The sequence below is a fragment of the Ruditapes philippinarum genome, unplaced genomic scaffold, assembly GCF_026571515.1.
Source record: "Ruditapes philippinarum isolate M1 unplaced genomic scaffold, ASM2657151v2 ctg1587_1_1_1_1, whole genome shotgun sequence".
Lineage (NCBI taxonomy): Eukaryota > Metazoa > Mollusca > Bivalvia > Venerida > Veneridae > Ruditapes > Ruditapes philippinarum.
This window is the reverse complement of record NW_026855857.1, coordinates 7094-24842: the sequence shown is the minus strand read 5'-3', so window position 1 is coordinate 24842 and position 17749 is coordinate 7094. Positions and strand designations below refer to the sequence as shown.

Here is a 17749-nt window from a genome sequence, read left to right as displayed (position 1 = left end):
ATTTGTTCATATTAGTTTGAAAGGCCCCTCGCTAAAGCTAAAAATAGAAATACCTTTAAACGTCTACTGCTATAGAACTAATGGATGGATGATCATCAAATTTTCTTTGTAGCATTCTTAGGTAGTCTTTTAAGAAATTTGTTCATATTAATTTTTATTGGCCCCTTTTAGGGGCATCTAAAGCAAAAAATATAAAAACCTTTAAACATCATCTCCTATTGAAATAATTGATGGATGATCACCAAACTTTGTCTGTAGCATTCTTAGGTAGTCTTTGCTTATATTAATTTGATTGGCCTCATTTAAGCTAAAGCTTAAATGCCCAAGGTCAAGGCATTTCTTCAACGCGTCCGTGGCCGAGTGGTTAAGGTCGTTGACTTCAAACCACTTGCCCCTCACCGTTGTGGGTTCAAATCCCGACAGGGACTTTGGATTCTTTCATGTGAGGAAGCTATCCAGCTAGCTTACGGAATGTCGGTGCTTCTACTCAGGTGCCAGTTTGTGCCTGAAACAATGCACGGAAGGGCACCTGAGGTCTTCCTCCACCAGTAAAGCTGGAACGTCGCGATATGACCTATACTGTGTCAATGTGACTTAAAACCCAAAACAAAAAAACAAACAAACAAAAATGGCATTTCTTCAAATTATACTTATTCTATGCTCAAATTTAATTTTAGGAAATATTGAAAATGGATAATTTGCAAAATTGAAAAGCAGTTGTTTCTGGTGAGGGACTTGTATCAAGTTTGCTCATATTAATTTGATAGGCCACATTTTAGCTAAAGCTTAAATGCCCCAGGTCATGGCATTTCTTCAAATTATAGTTTAAAGATATATTCTCAATATATATGCTCAAATTTAATATATGGAAATATTGACAATTGATAATTTCCAACACTGACTCAGGGCCATCATGGCCCTCTTGTTTAAAAATTGTTACTGACAAAAATCTGAGCTTGGGGCACCTGTGTTTAACAAACACGTTCTTGTTTCTTCTGTGATAGATGTTGTCATATAAAAAAGGTTGTCAAAAAATAAACTGTGACATTTTGATGAACCCGGTAACATAAGAGTTATCAGAATTTTTATGACAGGGGGCAAGAAAGCATAATAATTATAGTTTCTACCCTTTTGAATTGTGATTCAAAATATATTTTAATTCTTTCACATGGTATAAAGCGTATAACAACTTTCATCTTTCAGATATAAATCAAAATATCAAAGGTGTAGGGGAACAGGTGCCACTTCAAGATACAGAGGCTGGTGCAGGAGTTTACTCAGGTTTGTAACACATATATAAGTTCTTCTGTAAAGAGATTCATTAAAGTCATGATAGATTTCATTAATAGTGACACATTTCTGGATTCGCACAACTTGCTCAACATTAAATCAATTGTAATAGTTTAACTAGTATGAACTCACCTTTAAAAAAAATCTTGTCGCTTTGGTAACAGAAAGGGAAATCTATTTATGAAAAAAAATGAAATTTTTAAGATTCTATTATGTCTTTTATCAAGATGGTTTAAATAATCATGCAGGATGTGTAGGCTGACCTTGCTCTATACTGCTCGCTGACCAACGTAAAAATTTCATCTTATTTTCCCAAAAATTGATAATGGACTGTTCCATAAGAAAAAATCAGCGGGTTAATGGTTGTTATAGTATCACTACTTGTCTCTTTTGAAATTTATCTGTAACAACCTAAAAAATTATAGCTCTTTAAAAATGTTAACACTAGTTCTGGCCAGGTTAACCCTGCTGGCAGATTAGCACCAACCCAAGTTGGACATTATTGTGGGCCACATTTTCCTTGGCTGTACAAATGGCCACCAGATCTAAAAATAGAAAGACTTTGTACAGCTTTCACTGGAGTGATCAGCACCACCCATATTGAGCATATCACTGGCACATTCTGCGCTTTGCTGCTCGAAATGGCCACTTGAGCTTAAAAATAGGAAAACCTTGACAGGCTTTCATAAATTTCTGGTTCCTTTGGGATTTTAGATGAAACTTTAAAAGGAGTGATCAATACCAATCCTAGCTTAGCATAATTTTTGTCTGCAAATCATTTCGCTTTGGTGCACAAAAAGGCTTACCAGAAGGTAGAGAGCTTTCTCCAGCTTTCAAAAGTGGTTTTTAACTGCTTGTTGGGATTTTAAAAAAAAATCACAGTTGTGAATGCTTTTGGGATTTACATGCCACTATTCCCATCATTAGAGTTAAAATATGGCGGAGATTATATTCTAGTTTACATCTGAAGGACCCCACTTTCAGGTCAAAAGCCACAGTTAGGGTCAAATATGTGAACCAGAAATTTTTATCAACTTTGTATCTCTTGAAAATGATAGAGCAATATTGTGTAATGACCCCCACCCCAAAGAAGTGGGGTCTATATTTGCCGTCGGTCCATAGACCAAATGGTTACCGCTCAATAACTAAAGAATACTTTGGCCTAGGAACTTCAAACTTGGTATGATGATTGTTCATGACCAGTAAATGATCCCTATTGATTTTGGGTCAAGGTGTCAAAGGTCAAGGTCACATTGACCATGTAGGTAAAAACAGTTTCCCGATCAATAACTAAAAGAACAATTTGGCCTAGGAACTTCAAACTTGGTATGATGATTGTCATGACCAGTAGATAGATCCCTATTGATTTTAGAGTTAAGGGTCAAAGATCAATGTCACATTGACCTTGTAGGTAAAATGGTTTCAACTCTATAGCTATAGAACGCTTAGGCCTAGGAACTTGTTACGATGATTGTTCATGACCAGTAGGTAACCCCTATTGATTTTTTTGTCACTAGGTCAAAAGGCAGTCATTTTATTCCTGATCACATGACTAATTGCTGCCAATAGGAATCATACATGTTTTACAATCATATCTTGTTCATTGATAGAGAATATCCCATATATCAAGCACACTGAGGTTGCACAAATTTAGATTGTTTTTCTGAAAAAAATTTTATACAAATAAAAACTCTTCCCAAATTAAAATATTATTTCAGCATTCTCAAACTTGCATTCACAGGTGTCTTGCTCTGACCTTGAAATGCTTTAAATTTGTCATGTACTTGCTGGTTCATTAAAAAAAACACTAGATATATGAAACAATATTATCATTTTTTATATACATGTATGTATTTTTTTTGTTAGAGAAAAGACCTTTGAAACGAAGAAATGGAAAGACAGGTGAACTAAAAAAAACATATAATGACACACTTACTCCAACAATTTTGAATGCATTGAACTCTCAGGCAGAGAGTGTTGGATGCCTCATTTGTGAAGAGGGTATTGCTGGGACAGTATTCAAAAGTTGGAACAAATCATGCTATGACAGCCTGTCATGTTGTTTTTTCATTATCAAAAATAGGTAAAAACTTTTTTTGTCTTTAAAATTTCATAAGATGTCATAAAATTTTTATGCCCCTGAAGGGTGGCATATTTAAATCGAACCATCTGTCGTCTGGGTTTCTAACGACTTAAGGTCAAGGTTCAAACTTTGTCATTTTTTATGTTTTTAAAAATATAGAAAGGGGTGGTTTTGTACACTCTGAAACTTTTCAGTATTCAATGAAAGGATTTGTAAGATTTTTCTTTTACATATTGAATTTAACTTATAGTATGTATGGTGTTGTTGTGAACCCAAGGACTGGGTTTCTACGACTAAACTCTGCCCGCAATATTTGCAGAATTATGCCACTTTGAAACTTAGAAAATTTGGTTAAAGGTCTTAAGAACTATGAAAGATATTTACTTGAAACTTTACACATGTACTAAGGGTCATAATTGAAGGTCATATCTCAAAATTCATTACTCTGCCATGTATTTTAACTGAATTATGCTCCCTTTTGTAATAAAAAAATCTCCTTTTTCTTGGTTAAGTTTAACATGCAAGTTTTGCATATCTCTGAAACTATTAAAGATACAAACTTGAAACTTCATATATATATATATATTTGTGGTCATAAATAATGATCAATGAACAGCACTCATATCTGTGTCATTTATTTAAGCTGATTTATCTCCCCCTTTTTAGCTCAACTTTTTTTTTTTAATAAGAAGTATTGTGATTTTTGTGCCCCCACTTTAGGTTGGGGCATTTAGATTTACCCTTATCCGTCCGTCTGTTCTTCTGTCCGTCCGTTCTCTTTTGTCACTGTGGGGGTTCAAACTTTGTCATTTTTTATGTTATTTAAATAAAGAAGGTGGTGGTAATGTGGGCTATGAAACATCAGTATGCATGAAAGGATTTTAATTTTTCTTTTACATATGAATTAACCATAGATGTATGGTGTGTAGCAAACAAGACTCTGGTTTCTATGACTCAGGTAGAGGTCACTGTGGGGGTTCAAACTTTGTCATTTCTTTTGTTATATAATTATAGAAGGTGGTGGTAATGTCCACTCTGAAACTTCAACATGCATGAAAGGATTTTAATTTTTCTTTCATATATGAAATAACCATAGATGTATGGTGTGTGGCGAACAAGATTCAGGTTTCTACGAATAAGGTCAAGGTCACTCTGGGCGTTCAAACTTTGTCGTATATAGATTGTGGTGGTTGTGTCTGCTCAGAAACAAATGCAATCTTGTTCATACTTAATCTTTGTTGGGAGAATAGTTTTTGAGGCAATATTTTGTATCAACATGAAACTTCATAAAATCTTTTTTGAAAAAGTAACATGCAGGGATATCTTAGCCAAGACAGTGGAGGTTTTAGTTTTAGTCTATAGCATATCTTTATATCAAAATGATATGTCAACATGAAAATTCATAATATCTGATTGACATTTTCAGTCAGGACGGTGGCAGTCCTTGTTTTTTTTTATCATTTGCCTTATATCCATATAACAAAAATTGAGTCTGAAATTCATTATACGTGTACTGTCTTTTATTCTTTTAAGTATTTTTGTTTCAGATAGAAATGGTCCAAATGAGAATGGCAACTTCGATTGGTCACAACTGACATCTGATAGTGTGTATGTGAATTTTAATGAATTAATAACTGACAAGCCAAGGAAAGTATCCAAAGTAACTTGTGTGTACTTTAACGAGCATTTAGATGTGGCTGTCCTTAAATTTGAGGATGTCCTTAGCATACCTCGAAAAATGGTGCTTGACAAATCTATTTACCGAAACCCGCAGAAAGTTACTGTTATAGGTTTTGGTAATCCAGATAATAATTTAAAGAAACATGTTGACCCATCTTGCGAAGTTATAACACCAGACAGTATGAAAATTAGATCTGCACATGCATGGCTTCAAGGTGAAGGAAGATTGTATAGAAATAATGAAAATGCTGAAAATTTTGACTATGGATATCAAGGTTATGGTGATCAACACAAGATTATATTTTCCTGTTACCTTGAGCATGGGGCTTCTGGGGCACCAATTATCACTCAGGACCGTGCTCAAAATGTACAAGTGGTTGGCATACTAACAAATGGTATGCCAGATTTCTATTATAAGTTGTCAAAAGGTGACCAGGAAAGTTTTCCTTGTGAATACAGGTTTGAATATGGAACATGGATGAGGTATATTTATGAAGATATGCTAGAAACAGATAGGAATTTGGCAGAGGATATTTTTGGTGCCAGTGGAGAAGCATAACATCAAGTAGAGGGCCCAATACATATAGTACCTGGCTGAAATTTTATAATACATGTACATGTACTATTAAAAACTGCAGTAAAATGTAATTACTTTGTTAGGTTTGGATACTCTTGACACTGTAAAGGTCATATGGTGACTGTGAAGCTTTTCTGATGGACAAATGCTTCAGGTACTCTTTCATGCATTATTTCAGGAAATTTGAGAGATGCTGTTATAAAAAATAACATGTGTTTCTCATGGTAATAGTGCATATTAGCAACCAGAGAACTGAAATAACATCCAAGGAGTAAATAATGTAATTTTTCTCTGGTATGCTTTATTACTCAGAGGGCCATTCATCAGTGATTGCCGCCTTGGAAGAGAACTGGAACATAAAGTTTTCTATAGTATATATAGATTACTCGCCCCAGTGGAATGTTGCATGAAAAAGTGGACACAATAGGCTATATAGTAAAAAGTTTACATGAGGTATAATAAAGACAGATAGTTGTCTTTTCCATTCATTGTAAATGCTTTACACTTTATTGTTAATTATAATATTCTAAGACATCTGTTTTTATGTTCCCCTAAGGGTGAGCATACAGTCGCCGCTTTGTCCGTCCGCCATTTTTGTCCCGGACATAACTTAAAAACAACAAGAGATATCAACATGAAACTTTGTAGGTAGATAGATCATATTGAGTAGAAGTGCATTGCAAAGAACATAACTCTGTCTTGCCTAATTTTGGAGTTATTGCCCTTTTTTCATTTTTAAACTTTGTCCGGGATATAATCATTTTTACACTTTGAAATTTGTCTGGGATATAACTCTAGAACTATAAGAGATATCAACATGAAACTTTGTAGGTAGATAGATCTCATTTAAGAAGAAGTGCAGTGCAAAAGAACCATAACTCTGTCTTGCCTAATTTTGGAGTTATTGGCCTTGGTTCATTTTTACACTACAAGAGGTATACTTACTTGTGTTCAAAATTTATTCGGGGAGCATCACCCGGTTCAACCGGTTCTTGTTTTAGAAATATGTTCCATAAGTAAGAACAAAATTTGGTATATTTTAACACACTTTATTGTCCCATAAAAGAAAACTTTGAATATTATTTGCACATTTTGTATTTTGATGAAAATGGTTGTAAGTACTTGGATAATTAGATTTGTTGAAAAGGTATTATACTTGTAATTGGAGATTATTTATAGTCTGTGATAAAGTGCTTTCAAATAACTTTCTGTCAGTTATAAAATCATGTATGCTAGGAAAACTACATTTTTATTCATATTTGATGTTTTGCAGTTTAAAGAACTTTTTTTCTTCAATTTTGAGTGTATAAAAAAGCAAAAATAGTAATACTGTATTATTTGTATTTCAATTTTTCATTACAAATTATGCATTCCTTTATATAACTATTGAATATATACTTTAATGGTTGTTTATGTTGTTGTGATGTTGTTGGCATTTGTTTTAGATGTATTCTTTATATACTATAGAGTAAGTGAGCTCCTTTAATTTCTTGCAATTTTAAACTGCAATTTACATATACATATATATACATTTTCTTTATTAAGGGATGAAATCTGATGTTATAATAACCTATGTGTGGTTTAGAAAACTATGAATGTTTCTAAAAAAAAAAATGTTTAAAAAATGTTTAGTTTTAATTTTTAAAATTTTATAAATGGTTTTTACTTGAATGAGGTGTACATAATTTGTGGAAGTAGGTATGTTAATTTGTTCAGTATAGCTTTTTGATCACATTATTCATTTTTTATTGTATTAACTCCTTTATTTACATGTTAAAAGATTGTGTTCGATTTAATTTAAGGTACATTAGGCCTCTGAAATAAATTATTTTCTGTAGGAAAGGGCAAATATTTTCTTTAAAATGTTGTCATACCATGTTGTAAGATTCTTGTCACATGAAGAAAATAGCCCTGAATGTGATATAATTTGTGATAAAGGAAGCGAAATGTAAACAAACTTATATTTTGACTTCAATACAAAATACTAAATCACTATAAATGTTATTGCCAAAAGCAAAATATGGCTAAGTATTATCGCAAATGATAAATTTTTTTGAAAAACTGTAACATAACATTAAAAATAAAAAGCTTTAAATTTGAAAAAATAAAAGTTATACAGTAGTGTTTTTTTTAGACTTAATGAGCCTTTAAAAGTGAATTTTTTTCTCCACATATGATCTCTAAATAGCTGAAAAATAGACTGCTACAATGAGGTGCTGTCTGCATCACTCTTCAATTTTAATCCTTTCCTCACAAAAAAAGTGGGGTGGGGGGATAAATAAAGAGGTAAAAAAAGAGATTTTGTTAAATTGTTTAGTTAGTATTTTATCTTTTTCCCCAACATTGTAAAAATCTGTTTACATTTGTATAAAAGTTGATCTTGTGTATCTTAAGTTTAACCTGCTGAATTTGTGTAATGGACTTGTCCAGCTTTGAAGTTGGATCAGTCCATTTAAATTATAAGGGATTTCATTAGCAAAAAACAAAAATTTAGCTACTAACAGTATAGAGCCTGGTCGTCAGACATCATAAATGAGCAGTCAAGACTGGTTCTTTACTGGGTAGCAGACGCTAATCACTTACAGTTCCATTAGGTTAAGAGTTAAGTTTATTGAACCAAAAGAATCATGTGTATAATAAACTATTTATTGACCAAAAAATCATGTGATATTTATTTTTTTGTGTAGCCTCTACGGAGTAGTGGCGACATATAGGGATCACTTCTCCGTCGTCTGTCTGTCCGTCCGTCCCTCACAAAACTTGTCCGGACTACTCCTCATAAACTACTGGTGCAATTTCATCCAAACTTTACAGAAATGATCAATACCAAGTGTAGTTGTGCATATTGTCAGCATTTTCCTGTTCAATGATTTTTGTCAGAGTTATGGCCCTTTAATAATTTTTAATTTTAAAGTTTGTCCGGACTACTTCTCTTATACCACTAATGCAATTTCAATGAAACTTTACAGGATTGATCTGTAGCTCAAGTCCTTGCGCATATTGCACGGGTTTTCCGGTTGAATGATTTTTGGCCGAGTTATGGCCCTTTGATAAAAAGGTTTCTTTTTCTGTGTGTTGCCAGATACACAAAAGCTTGTCCGGACTACTCCTCATAAACTACTGGTGCAATTTCATCCAAACTTTACAGGAATGATCAGTACCAAGTCTAGTTGTGCATTTTGTCAGCATTTTCCGGTTCAATGATTTTTGTCAGAGTTATGGCCCTTTAATAATTTTTATTTTTAAAGTTTGTCCGGACTACTTCTCTTATACCACTCATGCAATTTCAATGAAACTTTACAGGATTGATCTGTAGCTCAAGTCCTTGCGCATATTGCACGGGTTTTCCGGTTGAATGATTTTTGGCCGAGTTATGGCCCTTTGATAAAAAGGTGTTTTTTTTCTGTGTGTTGCCAGATACGCAAAAGCTTGTCCGGACTACTCCTCATAAACTACTGGTGCAATTTTATCCAAACTTTACAGGAATGATCAGTACCAAGTCTAGTTGTGCACTGTCCGTCTGTCTGTCCGTCTGTCACAAAATTTGTCCCAACATGAAATTGGCCATCATGAGGCGACACATGTGATTACTGATCGCTCTTGTGTTGATATTAATATTATTTATTGATCTGATGAAACATTAAATTATTAGTATATCCTAATTTGAAATGATATTTGTTTTGTTTTTTTTGTTGTTTTTTTGCTTTCTGGAGCTTGACGATCAAATTTTGAATTACTTGTAGTTTTTATGTTCTCACTTTTGTTTCAAATGACATTCTCAGAATCAACTGTACATTGGTCACAGAAAGTAAAAATATATTTTGAAAGTGAAATTGTCCACACAAAAAAAATATTTTCCAAAACTGCTAGATCTAGAGCATAAAACATTGTCTAGTTGACAAAGCTTGGTCAACTAAGAATCAAGTAAAATTGATCTTAATTCAGGAGGCATCAGCTTATTTGTCAAAACTTTTAATCTTCTAATAAGAGACTGCAGGGCTAAGTGTTTGAATAATTTAAAGTGTTCAAAGTTGTTGAAATACTGGCATTCAGGTATCTTAAATGGACCTCTACCTTTGGATGATGTTTAAGGTCATTTGGGTCAAGGTCACTGTGTTTAGATGTAGATTTTAACTTTTTGCCATTACATTTATTTGATCAAGATTAGCAGTCACCCAGGTGAGCAAGATTAGGACCATAATGAACTGTAGTTCTGTTTTAAGGTAAATCATAGAAAAGGTATATAAAAGCGTTTTGAAAAAAAAAGATTTAAAGAAATGATTTATTCTGTTTTACTTAAATGTTTTAAGCTTTTAATGTATAAGTATCTCTTTACTGTTTACTTAAATGTTTATGTTTTAAGTATGCAAGTGTCCCATGGCAATTGATTTGTCACTGTATGTTTATGTACAGTATGCAACTCTATTTATTTGATATAATATAAAAACATTGGTAATTGGTGCAATAATGGTGCTATTTTTCTCTCATTGTTATTTAATTAAAGCATTTGTGTTTCCTTATTATATACATGAAATAACAAATAACATTGGTTCTTTTTCATAAAAGTTGATTTTTTGGATTTAAATTTGATTAATAGTAGACTATTATCTATGCAAAATCATTTTAAGTGTGATTCCAATTGAATTAATATGTTATTGTTAAAAAATTTATATATGTATACACAGTGCCATATTTTATATGTGATAATTTGATATAAAGCGTTATGGTTATATATCACATTAAATCAAGTGAATTTGGTGGTGCCTTACAATAATATGATATACACATTATTGTTTACATATAATCTGAATATTTCAGTAGTTAATAAGTTTAGTGTTGCAGAGCAGTGCATTTTAAAACACACAAAAATTAAACAGTAAAACTATTCAGTACTGGCAATGTTTGAGAATATAACGAACAAACTGATTACTCTTCAATATTCACAATGTTTACAAATATGATTGATTATTTATAAATTACAAAAATGACACTATTGTACATCTGAAATCTGGTCAATATTTTACCATGTGCCAAACACTATGGTATTCAAACTGATCTATGCTTCAGTATTCATAATCTTTTACAAGTCAACAGACAGTCTGAGCAACACTTGAGTATTCTTAATTTTTTACAAGGTGACAGACAGACTATTTTTATCAGTGTTTCAGTATTCATTGTATGTTTTACAAGGCAACAGACAAACTGATCAGTGTTCATTATTCATTATGTTTTACAAGGTAGTAGACAAACTGAACAACGCTTCAGTATTCATAATTTTTTACAAGTCAACAGACAATCTGATCAATGCTTCAGTACTCATATTACTGACCTGTGTTCATTATTCATTATGTTTACAAGGTAAAAGACAAACTAATCAATGCTTCTGTATTCATAATTTTTACAAGGCAACAGACAAACTGAACAATGCTTCAGTATTCATAATGTTTTACAAGGTAACAGACAAACTGAACAACGCTTCAGTATTCATAATGTTTTACAATTTATTATAGACAGTATTCATATACATGTATTTTTTTTAAATGTGACAGACAAACTGAACCACGCTTCAGTTTTCATAATGTTTTCAAGGCAGCAGACACTTACTGCTGCTTCAGGTTCAAATATTCAGCAACATTTTTTTTATGGCTGTATTGTTAAATATAGTCTTAAACTGGTCATTTAGGGCTAATTCAATAATTAGACTGCTGAAACAGGCCTTTTGCTTTTAACTGTCTCACCGATTTTGTACAGTAGGTCTGTATTGTGAGCATGTAATGTTTATCATTGAACAATGACTTATTATTATGAGCATAATAATTATATACAAATTCCATTCCACAAAATGTCTTTCTAAATTTTTTTAGGATAGATTTTATTTGTTAATGTAATTGAATATATATTCATAGTAAAAACTGAATTTGCTGTTTGTTTTTATTTTCTGTCGTTTGCATTTTAGAAAAATGAACCATTAGCCTTTATTGGTATAATTGATTGTCCACATGATCAAACATCAGTAACGGTCAACTGTCCTGAAAGACCTTGGTCATACATACTTGTATATATGTATATACAAATTTGCTCTACAGCTTTTTTATGCAAACTAGCCTTCTTAGAGTCAGTCACTCTTTCATCCCTTGGTATGTGCATGGAAATGCATTGGGCATTTGAAACTTGGCTGGACTTTATACATGTATCGTCAAGTAAGCTGCTTTTTGTGACTTTAAGAGTGGATGGATTCTCATTAAGCAGACAGACATACAGTTCGCCAGAGCTAAAAAAAAAGAGATCTTTTGAACTTTTGAATCAAATTGCAGTACAGTAGATCGACATCACTTTTAGCTATTTCCGGCATCGGAGCCTTCACCTTGGTTCAAGTGATTGTACAGTTCATGCAAAGTTTATTTAAGATATCTTCATTTTAATAAAGGCTAACGGACAAAAAATAATCTTAGCGCAAACCAGAGATGACCACTTAAATAGCTGGGCTATTTATTCCTAATTCACATGTATACAATCAAACATTGCCAACAAATGTATTATAGAAATATTACTGAAGTATATATATTGTACATGCCGCCTGTCAAACTACCTCGGGTAGATAATTCCAATTCAAAATTTATAGGTCACCTTTTGGTTGATAGTAACATTTCAGGACATGAATGGTAACATGTGCGAGGTCCATACTCTCAGTGCCTGAAAGGGCTGATGAACCCTCATTAAGCCTAGAATACATACATGTTGACAGGATAAACGTGAGGCCAAAAGTGAAAGCCGAGGGTTACTAATATTTATGTCAGGATGGCTACATTCCATCAGTTTTTGTAAGACAAATGAGCCGCGCCATGAGAAAACCAACGTAATGGGTTTGCGACCAGCATGGATCCAGACCAGCCTGCGCAGTCTGATCAGGATCCATGCTATTCGCTTACAAACCCTATAGCACATAGAGAAACTGATAGCGAACAGCATGGATCCTGATCAGACTGCGCGGATGCGCAGGCTGGCTGGTCTGGATCCATACTGGTAGCAAACCCATTATGTTGGTTTTGTCATGACGCGGCACAAATGTATAACAACTTCAGACTGTTTTCAAAGAAGCCTGGGAAAAGAAAAAGACACACATAATCAGCATGCTAACACTGCCCAATAAAAAGGTAATTCAAGTACAAAGTCATAATTGCGGTATGTGTTACTTTGAACTTTTTTTAAGCCAAAGAATACGCCATTAAGAACAAACGCAATAAAAATATTCACAGTTAACAGTCCAAGATTTAAATACATTGTTATTGTTGTGTGCTTGGTTCTTCATGATATATATACGGAATAATATACAATGTGTTCAAGCCAAATTTATTTGGTGTTATTTAAAAAATGGTATATATTATATAAGAAACAGTACTCAACACTAATGGAAGGCCTTATAGCATTATAGTGACCGATCAGTCAGCCCGCAAATATAACTGACCTGAATGTTGAAGGTTGAGGTTGGTTCAATGTTTAGGGCTGCCTGGGAGGTCTGAAGTAAAGTGTTCTACCGAACTTTACTAGAATTGAATGGTAAAAGTACGAGAAAGGAAATTACAATGTCTAAAAAATTAAATTCCATGAAAGTTATACTGAAAACTTTTTGCAGTCAGCTTGTATAACAATCTTACGTTGTCCCAGATAGAAAGAACTGAAGTCTTTCAAAGTCCAAATAAATTTCAAGTAGACCCTAATAAGAAATATTTTTTTATCCTAGTTTGTAAATGAAAATAATAACAAGAGCGATCAGTGATTACATATGTCGCCTCATGATGCCAATTGCATGTTGCAGCTACTGTGTAGCAGGAGACACAAAAATCATTAACAGGGCAAAGGGGCTTTTTATTCAAGGGCCATAACTCAGCAAAAAATCATTCAACCAGAAAACCTGTGTAATATGCACAAGTACTTGAGCTACTGATCAGTCCTGTAAAGTTTCATTGAAATTGCATAAGTAGTATAAGAGGAGTAGTCCGTTTAAGTGAAAACCATTCAAGGGTCATTACTCCAACAAAAATCATTGAATCAAAAAACGCCGATCATATGCACAACTAGACTTGGTATTGATCATTCCTGTAAAGTTTTGATGAAATTGCACCAGTAGTTTCAGAGGAGTAGTCCAGACAAGCTTCTATATAGCTGACAATACAAAAACACTTATTTTATTCATGGGACATAATTAACTTGGCCAATAATCATTCAAGCAAAAAACCTGTTTAATATGTGCAAGCACTTGAGCTACCAATCAATCCTGCAAAGTTTCATTGAAATTGCAGTAGTTGTATAAGAGATGTTACATGTAATACGGACAAACTTAAACACTTTTTTTTATTCATGGGCCATAACTCATCCAAAAATCATTCAACCCGAAATAACATGCGCAAGTAACTTGAGCTACCGATCAATCTTGTAAAGTTTCAATGAAATTGCTTCAGTGGTATAAAAGGAGTAGTCTAGACAAACTTTAAAAATAGAATTTATAAAAGGGCCATAACTCTTACAAAAATCATTAAACCAAAAAATGCCGATATTATGCACAACTGGACTTGGTACTGATCATTCCAGTAAAGTTTAGATGAAATTGCAGTATTTTCTGAGAAGTTGTCTGGACAAGCTACACAGTGTGGCAATACCACGTGACATTGACGTCATTTTCGGCATCATTTCCAAGACAAATGTTGCTCGATTCGGAAAAGAAAATAGCCGTAAATATTTTATTTCTGTACCAATTTCTTTGGGATATGCACCAGTCTTCGGGGAAAAATATAAGCTTTCCACAGAATATTGAATCTTCGTCAGTTTATCAGGGTTTGCCTAAAATACGAAAGTGAGATTTTTGATGAAAGTGAGCGAAAGTGACTTTTAGAATTTGAATTGTACTGTTTTAATAGAATTTTACAGTAAAATTGCTGTTTGCATACGTATATTATTAGCAACTTATTATATGTATTATAATAAATAACCATAATCATGATTTAATCGCCATTTATTTGCATAATTTCTATATACAAGTTCAGCACTCTTCCTTTCACTTGCATATAAAAATACGAAAGTGACTTGTAAAGTATTAAATATAGAGTTTAAATTGAAAATGTACTATATCTGCAGTTTGTAAACGTGTATTATAAGAAATTACTATTATTTATTTTCTAAATTAATCATTATGATGATTTAAAGTTTTATACCCCATTTTTTTTGCATAATTTCTATAAATACACATCCCCAGCAAACACCCGACGTTGACCCAACGTTGGATCAACGTTGAATTTTGGTCGCGACGTCGGTGACCTTCATACAACGTCAAATCGACGTTGAATCCCCGACGTCTAACAGACGTTTTATTTTGACGTCGACTCGACGTCGGGTTTTGGTCGGTAATCTGACAATAGGTGAATTTAATTTATGAAACCATTATATATATAAATGAAAGCATAAACAGCGAGAATTTAAAGTTTAAGTTTAGAAAGGGAACATTATATATTTATTTTCTCCATCAAAACAACAGTATCACGTGGGTGGCTAACGTACGATATTCGATAGGTGGCGCTCTGTAAACGGATAGTCGCAGATCAGTATGAAATATATTTGCTCTATTTTCGTTTAAATAATATCTTATCTCCTCAAATTAGTCTAAGAAGTGTTTATATAATTTACAATGAAGCTGCTATCATTTTTGAGGGTTTCATTTTATAGTGGTAAATAATTTAGTAAATTCGAATTTGCGACTTATCGGATTTGAAATTCAATTGTATTGGCGGACAAAAAAACGACGGGTTGACAGACAAAGTTGTATATTCCAAACAAAAGAAAAAGGTAGGCAAACATTATATATTGTTTTTCAATGCTAATTTACCGCATGTTTGCATGGATTCGATGGTTATTTGATCATTGAAATGTTTGACTGGTAAAACTTAATGTAACGTGATTTCGCGAGATAAATATTTTTGTTTCCACGTAAGAACACTTTATCATTTGCTATAGAACAGTCTGTATAATCGGATCATTTTTCCCACACTATATCGCCATGCCAAATAAATGCACAATCAATGGTAGGAAATATCCTAGCAATTGAAATCAATAAAAAGTTAAATACAGTACGTAAGACTCTTATTATTGAAATGCTGGTAAATAAAATTTCCTCTTATTTCTTATCAACATGAATTTCCCTTATATGAGGGGCCAGTCATTTACACATGTATCAGACGCAGTTTGATTTTGATACCTGTGTAGTTGTTAAACTACTCGTTGTTAATTGAAGTACTTTACCCATACTGTTAGCATACCATGTGTTTCTTATATTATGATAATGATTCATGGCATTTGATACATGTAAATGATACGACTTTGGTAAGATATATCTGAAAGCACATTGTATTTGACTAGCTATCTTTTTATTAATGTAATCAAACAACATATTATCAATCAGAAAACACATTATCATAGTTATAAATCAATAAAAGTAATAGTTTGTTAATTAGCCTGCTTATCAACAAGTTGTATGCTCGTATCATAAAATGTTTTTACACTAAGCCAGTCTGTCCTATATACACTTAGCAGACCAGATCATGCTGGGCAGAGATGATATCTATAAAAATGACAGTAACATGTGAATTTCTTTGATGTTGTATGAGCATTTGTACAAAGTACATTGAATACAAAAAATAACAATATCAATTTTTGCGGGAGTAGAATTAATTTCATTTTGGTATTTGTTATATCAGTTTTTCATGCGCTTATGAGTTAACTATGATTAATAGTAATTGGATTTTGCCTATTGTATTAGACAAACATCCTTCCACCACATAGTTTAATTCTAACACGATTATATTTCGTCTTTCAGATTGTGAAAATTATGGTAATTCAACATGTGTCAAAAGTTCAGGAGGAAGATGAAAATATTTAGAGGAAAAGAAAAATGAAAACCTACCAAGATTTTGTGACAGGTATATTTCAAAATATTATAGAAAATACAGTGATCTTATTACCCTTGATTTTATAATGAAATTCATGTAGCCATTTTTTATCAAAATTAATAGATATATACAGTAGGTACACGAAACTACATGGTTTAAACTAAATTAAAAATAATAAGTATCTTTTTAAGTAGTTGGAGAGTTTTGTTAGAATTTTGTTTAATTATAATATGTAAAAGTAATTTATTTCTTGCTCTTGTAACTGATTATTTTTTTTTTTTTTAATTTCAGAAAGTGTGATGAGATCTCAGGTGGGAGACGGTAATGATACGCTTAAAGTATGCCCCAGATCGACATAGTGTAGGAGGACGAAAGAAGCTAGAATACTAATGAAGATAAATGAACATTGCTATTTATAGTTATAACAAAATATTCAGAATAGTGTTCCATTTAACATTCAGATCTAGATTCAGTTATAAAATACAAAGACAAATATACAATCAGTGAGTTGGATAGATGATTGAAAAATCCCAAACTCAGAGTGATCAGTTCAGTGGTGATATAAGAAAAAACACATGCATGGATGTTTGCTATATAAAATGTCAGTGATTTTGTTTATTTTATTTCTAAAACATGCTTAATTAATACATGATTGAAGCGTTATTAAAGTACATACCGTCAAGTTTAATAGTTTCAAAAAATATTATGTAAATCTTGCATTTGTTATAGTACCACATTACTTGTTTTGTACTTGTGATTCCGAGTATAAAATAAATTGCTAAAATCATAAGAATGCTTATTTATTAACCCTATTAAAGAGCTTCAAAATGAAAAAAAAAATCATATTCCAAAAGTTTTGAATGAGGTTAAATCATGGTCAGAAAATTTGGTCAGATAAGGTTGGCATATGGTCAGATAATGGTCAGAAAAGGTTGGATTATGGTCAGAAAAAGGTTGGATTATGTCCAAATAATGGTCAGAAAAGGTTGGATTATGGTCAGATAATGGTCAGAAAAGGTTGGATTATGGTCAGAAAAGGTTGGATAATGGTCATTTTATGACGTTGTATAGACGTCGGTTTCTGACGTCTAAAAAACTTTCAAATCCAACCTTCTGCCAACGTTTACCCAACGTCAGGGTCTAACGTCCGTACAACGTTGGTACAACGTCTTTTGTTTGCTG

At 32.6% G+C, this 17749-nt stretch overlaps 1 protein-coding gene and 1 long non-coding RNA gene across 2 annotated transcripts in view; both read left to right on the top strand.

Moving 5' to 3' along the window:
• LOC132744622 (uncharacterized) overlaps positions 1–5612 on the top strand; it is a 64297-nt gene extending 58685 nt beyond the window's left edge. The window contains exons 15-17 of the mRNA XM_060733379.1: positions 1204–1281; positions 3157–3348; positions 4921–5612. Of these exons, the coding sequence (XP_060589362.1) occupies positions 1204–1281; positions 3157–3348; positions 4921–5612 (962 nt within the window). The remainder of the gene's footprint in view (positions 1–1203; positions 1282–3156; positions 3349–4920) is intronic.
• Positions 5613–15335: 9723 nt separating this feature from the next.
• On the top strand, positions 15336–17749 carry LOC132744621 (uncharacterized). The gene is made up of 3 exons (XR_009627728.1): positions 15336–15467; positions 16495–16597; positions 16859–17749. It is a non-coding gene; the product is annotated as an uncharacterized LOC132744621 (long non-coding RNA).